Raw genomic sequence first — 10,881 nt, 5'->3', positions numbered from 1 at the left:
TCGCAGGGGTTTTGAATTAATTAGTTGATTCAGATGATTAGGTTAGTAGCTTTTTTAAGAGTACCTTTTCATGATATGCTAATTTTTTTAGAGGGATTTTTGGTTTTTCTTGACTTTTTTCCAAAATCATCAATATTAACACAGTAAAAGGCTTGATCTACTTCCGTTGTGTGTAATGAATCTAAAATATATGAAAATCTAATGTTTATCAGTACATTACAGAAAATAATGAACTTTATCACAATATGATAGTTTTTTTAAAGGACTAGTATATACTTTCTGGGTGAACAGAAGTGTATATGTGTATGGCCATAAGTGCTTGATTATAAATATGTGGCGGAAAACAGACAAGACTGAAAAAGCAGTTTCTGCTCTTGCACTCGTCTTTAAAAGAAACGGCTGTATTTTAAGCTAAAACAACTGTTGTGTTTGATAGAACAATATGTCTTCATGCTGCCATAGAAGATTCATGTCACTTTAAGCCCCCGAACTATTTTTAATTTGTCCGTTTTACCCTGAAAACCCCCGTTCACAGACGTCGCACAACCGCTTTTGTTTCAATCCAGCCATAAAACAAAGGTAATTATTATTCAAAATGTCTGTCGTTTTTAGCTTAGAATCATTCATTGAGGTCTCATATTTCGTTAAAAAAAAAAAAAAAAACGACTTTAAAAAAATTATTCACTCACATATTTTAAACTTTTAAACAAATTATGTCAATGAAAAAATGGCGTCTGTATAAAAGTCAGATATCTACCTCATAACTATCGCTTAATTGTATTTTTTTGTTACTGTCGCATTTTCTCTGATGTTAGATGATAAATAATTAATCCAAATAAAAAAAAAAACATTTAAAAGGGTAAATATATGAAAAAGAAAATCTCGACCACTCCTCGATGTCTGTGATTTCTGCATTGCGACCTTTGTTATATTACCATGTTTCACCCATAAAATCCCCCAAAATTCCAGCTGTGGCCATTTACAGCTGTGTCTTGACACTCAGTGATACATGCTACATGGAGTTTTTGGATCAAAACAAAGTTTGTACGTGGTAATATCTCGTTAAAGTCATGGCGTCTGTAATTCTGTTCTCGCGTGCTCTCTTCTCCAGATAGGGTTTTGCTGTCTGAAAAATGTATTTTTTTTTTAAAAATGCCCTCCTGCTCAAAATTTGTCTTCACCAAGAAAACTGAGATTTTAAGCTTTCCAATGATGTATCACACATGCATATTGGACAATTTTGAAAGTTGGCTAAATTGGGGTCTCAGAGCAGAACTTCGAGTCACCTGAGTGTTTTCTGCCATATCCATATATTACCGTAATACTAGTACATTTTAATAATTGATAGAGAACTATATGACCAACATTTTAAACATCTAAATTTCGCTAAATCTAAAAATCTTAACACATATACTGTAAATATTTGCATTGTTTTATTTTTTTGGGCGGAAAGAAATGTAAAGAAGTTGCTTATGCCATTATTCAATTTCAATTGGCAACCCTAGTGAGGATAAGTAGTATGAATAATGGAGAAATGACCTTAAAATTAGAAGTGTTGTTCGTCAACTAGATAGATAAACATAATATCCTGGATTGTACAATGAACTTTGTGGATGACAAAATGTTTTCCTTCACTGTTGTTCAGTTCGGAGCGATGTAGGGCATCCATTTCCGGTTTGACAAAACGTTTTACTAAATTTAGACATCAAAATTTTAACCCTGATGAGAATGCGGTAAAAGATGGGCGACGCTAGCCTTGAATAATTTGCCATTTTTAATTTATCTTCAAAAATACAAAAAGGAGGGAAAATAAGTTCATGTACACAAACACTTATTAAAATAGAAATATGTATTGTACAAAATATGTACAGCTGTGTTGTTGAAGGCCAAAGTCCCGACGGGCTCCTCCTCTTCCTCGTCCTATCTGCTGCGCTTGTCCTTGATGGTGTAGTGAAGCACCAGTGGCTGTGCCTGCGATGCAAACGCCAAATATTTAGTCTTGCGAATACTGTACCGCTTCCATAGAAACTTTTATTTTCATATCATATAAAGCATTTGTTTTTCTATTTCATCCATTTTGTTTAACGTAGTAAATTTTGAAGTCATTTTTCTTGATTTGGATGGGTTTTTATTTTTTCTATTTGAACCATAATTTTTGTGGCCCTTCCAATATATTTTTTGCTTCGGTTGAATATATATTAGATAAGTATTTAATTTTGATGTATTCAATTTCATTTTTTTGGTATTGTACAACTTGTTTTTATTGATTTATATACAAATACACCGCTGGCCAAAAGTATTGGCCCCCCTGCAATTCTGTCAGATAATGCTCAGTTTGTCCCAGAAAATGATTGCAATTACAAATGCCTTGGTAGTAGTTCATTCATTTTGCTTGCAATTAAAAAACACAAAAGAGAATGGAGAAAAAAATAATTAAATCATTATCATTTTACACAAAACTCCAAAAAATGGGCCGGACAAAAGTAGGTGGTGGCAATAACTTAATCACACTTGCAGCCAGTTAAAATGGATTAAAGTTGACTCAACCTCTGTCCTTATGTGCACCACATGGAGCATGGAGAAAAGAAAGACGACGAAAGAACTGTCTGAGGACTTGAGAAGCAAAACTGTGAGGAAGTATGTGCAATCTCAAGGCTACAAGTCCATCTCCAAAGACCTGAATGTTCCTGTGTCTACCGTGTGCAGTGTAATCAATAAGTGTAAAGCCCATGGCACTGTGGCTAACCCCCCTAAATGTGGACAGAAATAGAAAAATTGACGAGAGATATCCACGAAAGTTTGTGGTAAGAAACCCAGGAAGACCCCACTTGTGACACAGAGACAAAAAAGGCAGAGTGGAGTTTGCCAAAACTTACCTGAGAAAGCCAAAAACGTTTTGGAAGAATGTTCTCTGGTCAAATGAGACAAAATTAGAGCTTTTTGGGAAAAGGCATCAACATAAGAGTTTACAGGGGGGAAAAAAAGCCCTTCAAAGAAAAGAACATGGTCCCCACAGTCAAACATGGCGGAGGATCCCTGATGTTTTGGGGTTGCTCTGCTTCCTCTGGCACTGGACTGCTTGACCGTGTGCATGGCATTATGAAGTCTGAAGACTACCAACAAATTTTGCAGCATAATGTGTGGCAAAGCTGGGTCTCTCTCAGAAGTCATGGGTCTTCCAGCAGGACAATGACCCACAACACACTTCAAAAAGCACTAGAAAATGGTTTGAGAGAAAGCACTGCAGACTTCTAAAGTGGCCAGCAATGAGTCCAGACCTGAATCCCATAGAACACCTGTGGAGAGATCTGAAAATGGCAGTTTGGAGAAGGCACCCTTCAAATCTCAGAGACCTGGAGCAGTTGGCCAAAGACAATGGTCTAAAATTCCAGCAGAGCATTGTAAGAAACTCATTGATGGATACCGGAAGCGGTTGTTCGCAGTTATTTGTCTAAAGGTTGTGCTACCAAGTATAAGGCTGAGGGTGCCAATACTTTTGTCCGGCCCATTTTTGGAGTTTTGTGTAAAATAATAACGATTTAACTTTCATTTCATTGGCTTTTGTGTTTTTTCATTGCAAACAAAATAAATGAAGATATTACTACCAAAGCATTTGTAATTGCAATCATTTTCTGGGAGAAATTGAGCATTATCTGATGGAATTATAGGGGTGCCATTACTTTTGGCCAGCAGTGTAAAACATGATGGGTTTTTCTCAATTAGTTTATGTAATTTCTTTGTTATGCAATATTACTGTGTATTTTTAGTATTCATTAACTTTTATTCAATTATTTTATTTCAAATATTTCTCATTTATTTTAAATGTTGCTTTTCATTACATAATATATTATTTAATATACATTTGATTTTATTGTGGTAATTGGTTTTACGTATTCCACATTTAATTTCCTGTTTTTAATTTGATAAAATTCTGCTATTTTATGTTTAAGTTACTCAACACAAAGGGTTCCAAAAATCCATGTCTTCATGATGAAGTTTGTTGTGAAGATCATATATGGCATATAGGGAAAAAATGTAAATGTTTAAAAATTAAATGTCTATTAAATAAAAAACAAACAAACAAACAAAACAAAACCCCCAAAAAAGGTCAAATGATTCGTTATGTTACCTTTCCAAACCAGTGTGATAACCATAATCGCTTCATGGTCATGTGATCGGGCAAAAACTCGTTGTTGAACAACATCTGGACCTGCGACGACAACAATCATAAAATTTCATTTTGTTTTTTTAACTCATTTGTTGCCACTGACAGCGAATGACCGGCGCGTCCAGTAAAAATGGACTGGGGGTCTATCGCCGTCAATGGTAGCCAACCCACCTGATGTTTTTCCACGTTGAGTCGATGACAAAGCACTTTGCGTAGATGTCTCACCTCCGCTCGCACAGAACAACGCACAAACTTCTGCTGTGCATTTTATAAAAAAGATGTGCAGTCTTTATCCACTGCATACTGTACATCAATACAGTAGCTTTTTGTAAGAAATTGTGACTGACCTGCAACGTGAGTTTCGTCTTTTCTTTTCCGGCGAGTGACGAACTGCGCAGTGAAAACACAATATAATCGATCATTCGTTACCCTCATAAAAAGCCGTGAAACATCTCGAAAGCGCGAACCTCACCTGAGTCTTTCTAAACATAGCGACACCTGCTCGTCGTATCTGTAAAAGTGAGCCTTGGAGTGGTCAAAGCTGGTGTACGGTAAACCTGACTCGTCTGAAACACAATCTGCAACAATACAGAGTACAGAGCCACCGCATTAAGAACAAGTAGACTGGAAAATAATTTTATATTAGTTACATTTATATAATCTGTATTAATGCTCATGATTATTTCCATAATACACAATATTCAGGGTTCATACTAGTGCTGCAACAATTAATCGATTAAGGATTCGTTTAATTAGAGTGGCGTTGTAATGGTTTGTTTTGAAAGTGTTTGCATTTATTGGATTAAGACCAACATAAGTTTTTCTTTGAGCTTATATGACTGTTAACGCATTCGTAGTTTAGTTTACAGGTATATTTAGCATTTTTTTTGTGGTAATATGTGTTTGAACGATTTGTTAAGCGCATTGTAAAAAAAAAAAAAAAAAAAAAAAGTTAGCATTTTGTATCATTTAAGCTAGCGGACTTATGCTATGCAAGTTAACCACTTGTTCTTTTGTTTTATTTTCAATTGTCATTTATTATTTCAAAAAAAAATTTTTTTTTTAAAATAAAAAACAATAAATGAGGCTAAACTCCGGTACAGTATTGGCCCGAATATAAGACGGCCCTGATTATAAGACGACCCCCTCTCTTTCAAGACTGAAGTTTGAAAAAAATACTTTTTGAACACCAAATTAATTTTTATACAGAAAATAATTACAGTACATCCGAAACGAATGATTTTGACAATATATTTGAGAGAAAAAGCATGTTATTTTGCCTCATTCAAATCTAAATATCTGAACATTTAAATATGTAAACTAAAGTGCAATCACATTCGTAAATGAATGGCTTCTGGTTTTTGAAATGTAAATAAACCAATCTGCTGTGATAAGACAACAAAATTGCAATAGCTATATTAACCATCAAAGTGAAGTCTAACTGTAGTCTTGAAACAAATCTGAATAAGGAACAACATTGCAATAAAGTAATACAAATTGGTTAAACCTCAGAGTAGCTGAGATCTGTCATGACAGAACATCGCTTCAATGATATCTGGCGCCATCTAGCGTCGTGAACGGGGAGAGTAGCTGAGATCTGTCATGACAGAACATCGCTTCAATGATATCTGGCGCCATCTAGCGTCGTGAACGGGGAGAGTAGCTGAGATCTGTCATGACAGAACATCGCTTCAATGATATCTGGCGCCATCTAGCGTTGTGAATGGGTATAATGTCTAGACCGTGAATATAAGATGACCCCCTCTTTTTCAATCTTATTTCAATGCAAAAAACACCGTCTTATATTCGGGCCAATACGGGATTTTATTTTTAAATGCATTTATTGCTCTTGTCAAATGAAAGTACAATTCTGCATTGTTTGATAAAAAACTGGGGAATTTTAATGATCTTTTGAAAGTGCTATCTTAGCATGCCTTTCTTTTACATCTCCTAAAATGTATTCTGTAATGCATTAAATGTTCCGAATCAAATTATTCGATTAGTGGAACTCATTGAGGTTAATCAATTATAGGAGTGGGAACCTCTTGGTACCGCACACAATACGCGATACAAAGCTCAAAGATTATCGATACATTGTTCAGGAAATCATTCTAGAATATTCTACAAACAACTAATAAACAGAAAAACAAGCTTATGCTGTGAATTGGAATGAGTTTACCACTAGTAGACGTCCAATCCGTTTGAACTGGGAGGGTGGCATCCCTCCAACTTCAAACGGATTGAACGTCTATGGCCGTCAGTGGCAGCCAATGCCAGGCAATGAGGTAATTTTGGGCTATTTAAGATCATTTACCTGTTGATTTTCAGTTACTTCCTGTTGATTTTGGGGTATTTTGCGGGTCACTTCCTGTTTATTTTGAGTTACAGAACAGGAAGTAACCTGTAAATGCCCTGAAAATCAGACAGAATGACTGTGAATGCTCTGTTTTCAAATGAACAAACGTTCCCAGTCTAAATGGATTCAGCGTCGTGCACCGTCAATGCAGCCTGAGAGTTAACTGAGATGCTATTATGGTGGAAGATTTTGGTAGCAACTTGTTGGTTCCCTTTTGTTTTTTTTGTTTTTTTAGACATTGACACCTTTTTAAAACAATATCTCGATTCTTGGCAGGAGCATATCGATAACCTTTTGTAGTACAAAGTATCACGACATATCACCATTTCGATATTTTCTCACACCCCTAATCGATTACTTAAATAATCGATAGCTGAAGCCCTGGTTCTTACACCTTTTTCATGTCCAAATTCAAGCACTTTTTAAGGACTTTTAAGACCAGTTTTCCAGTTTTTACAGTACCTTTTTTACATTATCCCAATGTTTTTTTTTTGATTAGACAGAAATAAAATATGGTGCCCTCTCACTAGTACGCAAACTTCTTCCAAAATGTTGTACGACCCCAGAGGCTTGAGAAATTAGTATGAAATATAACAATTCTGAAACTTCCTTGGAGGGTGTGTTTTTGTGGGAAATTCTGAGTGTCCCCAATAGCAGAGGGGCTGGGATAGCAACAGCATGCTGTTTGGTGTACGGAGACACATAAGTCATGGCTATGAAAACCTTGATAAACGTGCTTTTTTCTTTTTTTTTTTAAAGTTTGGGTGACTCGAAAAATGGCTCTCACTTCCCTAATTCCTAATCTAAATGATATCTTGAAGTACGTTTGCGCAAAACTGTAGTTCAACATCAACAAAAAATGATTATGTTCTCTTTGAAAATTAATAAAACTCTTTACACAGCTATTGCACTCTCCTGCTCCTTAAAATGAAATAAGCTGCTGTTTCCTTGTCCAGTAAGGGGAGTCGATCGAGAGCCAGGCAAGCAGGCCAAATCCTAGCGGCGATGAAACCGACCGAAGAAGCTTCTGATTGGACATGTAACGCCGTCACTGGCAATAAAACTAGAGCCTTCACAGCCAGTCTTTTGTGGGCATTTACAGGTCACTTCTTGTCCATATCAGGGCATTCACAGGTTAATTCCTGTTGATTTTGAGTCACTTCTTATTCATATTTTGGGGATGTTATTGAGTCACTTCCTTTTCAGTAACCCCAAATCAACAGAATAGACCTGTAAATGCCCCAAAAGGAAAAAGTTACCGAAAACCAACAGGAAATAACGTAAAATTACCTCACTGCCTGCCACTGACGGCCCTAGATGTCCAATTATATATCTGAATACAACTTTTTTAAAATATGATTTCTTATTGTCTCACTAAAGTTGGTTTTCCCCAGCTTTGTTCTCATAAATTCTGTATTTTCCTGAAAAAATTTGTCAATTTTTTCTCTCCTCAAATCTATAATTCATTTTCTTCAGTTTTAGGTCATACGTGATGTCACAACATGCCAACATAAAATGTAAAAATGGAGCAGATCCATGTCATCCTCCTCACCATCTCCTACAGGTTGAATAACTCTCTCCAAGCCCCGCGACTGGTAGAACTCCTTTATTCTCTTGTCTTCACCTGTTGAAATGCAAGCAAGATAAGTTTGATTTTCATGATTTTTAACTAAAAATGAGAACAAGTAAGCATACTTTCTTGCAGGCCGGGCACCAGCTTGTAGACGATATCCTGCATGACGCGGTCCAGCTTGAGGTTGAGTAGTGGCTGTGTCTCGTGAATTTTGATGTTGCACATGGGACAGTACTTGCTGGTCTGAAGATACTTTACAATACAACTCTTACAGACTGGAAAGCAAACAGACAGGTAGACGAGAGTCAATATTTGATCAAGTTTTACTTCAAATTTCTAGAATGCAAGTACAGTGGTACTTCGACATACGATCGCTTTGACACACGATCTTTTCAACATCCAACGTAAAATCTGATTAGCCATTTGTTTCCACATCCGACGACATGCTCTATATACAACGATCTATGACAGCACCACACGTTCTTTGTTTTCCCGCAAAACAGACGAATGGCAGATTTTCTTGTGAGAGAAATCAACATGGGTTCCAACAATGTTAGTGCAGGTGGTAAAAAAAGGAAAGGTGATGCTTACCGTTACCATTGACATGAAGATAGATATGATAGAAAAATATGAGCGCTCAACAATACAGCCGTAGACAGTCTATGACATTCTTCTTCCATTTGCCAGTCTTTATAAGTTAAGGTAGACATTATTATTGTGGTAACATCGCCAAGGAAATCGCCAGCTTCGTCAGGTTTCTAATCATTTATTCCATCAACTTGTGCAACACAACATGCTTAGTGCCCCCCACAGCAAGTAAACAAAAGTGAAAGTGAAAAGCAGTGAAACTTGATGAAGTCAGCTACGCGGTGCGTTCAGGTACACCACGCAAACACATTCGCCACATTAGAACCCGGTTTGTTACATTATTACAGGTATTATTATTACTATTCTTATTCCGAATTTTATTCATAACCCATTTGTTTTGCTCATTTTAATTGTTATTTGCAATAGTAACATCAGTATTTCTTAAGAATTTAGTGTAGGTTTTCGGGCTGTGGAACGAATTAATTGAATTATAACATATCCTTATGGGAAAATCCTGCTCGACATGCAACCATTTCGACTTACAAACAAGGTCCTGGAACTAATAAACGTCGTATGTAGAGGTACCAATGCACTAACTGAATTTTCACAGTGATCATAATTTATTAATCTGGCGCCATCTGGTGGATTTTTGGTGTCAACAATGTTTCATTCCGTTAAAAGTTGAGTAACAACTTTTTCTTTTCATGCACAAAATATGATTTATATTTATAACACTTAAAGGACACTCCTTTAACTCATTCTCTGCCATTGACGGCGATAAATGTCCAATCCATTTTGAGTGGGAGGGGCAGGCAGTCCCGCTCAAAATCGATTGGATGCCTATCGCTGTCAATGGAGCGGATGTCAGTGATGAAGTATTCAGAAAACATAAGTTCAGAAGGCTCACATGTGTGCAGACACTCGGTGATGGTGGTGGCATCGATGAAGTAGCCGGCGCATAGGTAGCACACGATGTGTTCGTTCAGGTCCTTGATCTTTAACTTCACCTCCTCCTGGCGGAATGGACATCAAATTAATAGACGAACTGTTTCATTCATTACATCTTTACAGCGTTAAACAGAGCTTGAGTCTCAAATTCCATTTCTTTTATACTTTATGTTCAACGACACTTTGTGTTTTACCCCTTCTTTCCCCAAAACGGAATTGGGTTTTCAAGCCAACATACACACAATACAATAAAAAAAGAGCAACGATTGTGTTGTGACGAGAACAGAATGGCATTTCCAATCATTTGAATAGGGAAAATAAATTTGAGATACGAGTTTTCTGAGTTACTCCAATGTGACACATCTGCACTGCTTGCTGTCACTGAGCAGTAACTTTTGCCCTTCTTGTGGAAGGATGACCGAAAGATGGACGGACGGTGGCCAATCACTTTAACTAACTCACGTCACTGACATCTAACCATGAAAAATATGGCTGAACTTGATTCGCGCAGAGCATTTTGTACTTTTACTGCACCGCCAACGAGCGCGCGCAGCTAGCCAGTGACGAACAACACAACACGGACGCGTGCGCTCAGCTAGCTCCGCGAAAGTCCCAAGTGTTGACATTCTACAAATCCACCAAAAGCAAAGCTTCGCCGGTTCTCCAACCAGCTCGCAAAGCCCCTCCAGTGCACGGCTCGCAACCGTAGGTCACGGAAGGTTGCCTCTCAGGCACCGTAACACACGCTCACTTTCCCCCAGCATCTCCTTCCTTCCCCCCGCCAGCCCCTCTCCGCTCTGCCCATCAGCTCCGCGACAAGAAGCGAGCGAGGGTCCGCTTCCCTAAACGCTTTAACCGGCCGGCTGCGGCTCCTCCCGAGCGGTGCCCCCCTTGAAGCAAGTCCCGCTCACCTCGTTCCTTAGCGGGTCCAGCTTGTAGACGGTCTGCAGCTGGTTTCGTAGCCGCATCGCGATGGCCATCGGACCTTGCTCCGCCATCTTTGGGAATTGCTCTGACTTCCGGGTAAACCGGAAGTGTCATTTTCCTGGGCCCCCATCGAAGAAGAATGAGGAGAAGGCGCGAAAGCGACACAAGTAATCAACTTATTTATTTATTTATTTAAGTAAAAATGTATTGATAAATATCTGTACCTAGTACAAATATAATATATACCGAGTGATTTATTCCACCCATATTTACTGTATTTGGTAGAGGTAGCGAATGAGAGGTAATGATCTTTGAAGCAGC

The 10,881-nt window shown here is 37.7% G+C and overlaps 1 protein-coding gene across 3 annotated transcripts; it reads right to left on the bottom strand.

The window, feature by feature from the left end:
* Nucleotides 1–1,761: 1,761 nt before the first annotated feature.
* On the bottom strand, nt 1,762–10,689 carry pcgf1 (polycomb group ring finger 1). 3 transcript variants are annotated; one of them, XM_057850526.1, is made up of 9 exons: nt 10,545–10,689; nt 9,593–9,698; nt 8,220–8,372; nt 8,077–8,148; nt 4,641–4,746; nt 4,516–4,558; nt 4,340–4,426; nt 4,130–4,210; nt 1,762–1,971 (listed from the first exon to the last, which is right to left on the bottom strand). In XM_057850526.1, the coding sequence occupies exons 1-9, from the start codon at nt 10,629–10,631 to the stop codon at nt 1,921–1,923; spliced, it is 786 nt and encodes a 261-aa protein (XP_057706509.1). In that variant the 5' UTR covers nt 10,632–10,689; the 3' UTR covers nt 1,762–1,920. The 3 variants fall into 3 exon arrangements, with proteins under 3 accessions (XP_057706509.1, XP_057706510.1, XP_057706511.1); XM_057850527.1 differs by having other exon boundaries at nt 4,340–4,423; XM_057850528.1 differs by having other exon boundaries at nt 9,593–9,695; nt 10,545–10,687.
* Nucleotides 10,690–10,881: the final 192 nt, after the last annotated feature.

This window comes from Corythoichthys intestinalis, chromosome 11 (assembly GCF_030265065.1).
Source record: "Corythoichthys intestinalis isolate RoL2023-P3 chromosome 11, ASM3026506v1, whole genome shotgun sequence".
In the NCBI taxonomy this organism is placed as follows: Eukaryota; Metazoa; Chordata; class Actinopteri; order Syngnathiformes; family Syngnathidae; genus Corythoichthys; species Corythoichthys intestinalis.
This window is presented reverse-complemented; position numbering and strand designations above follow the sequence as displayed.

Excerpts from the sequence above, each read along its gene's own strand:
- pcgf1 (XM_057850526.1), bottom strand. The coding sequence starts at position 10,631 with ATGGCGGAGCAAGGTCCGATGGCCATCGCGATGCGGCTACGAAACCAG. Across the intron at positions 4,559-4,640 it reads CTATGTTTAGAAAGACTCAG|TTCGTCACTCGCCGGAAAAG; the intron begins GTGAGGTTCGCG and ends TTCACTGCGCAG. Across the intron at positions 4,427-4,515 it reads AGACGAAACTCACGTTGCAG|CAGAAGTTTGTGCGTTGTTC; the intron begins GTCAGTCACAAT and ends TAAAATGCACAG.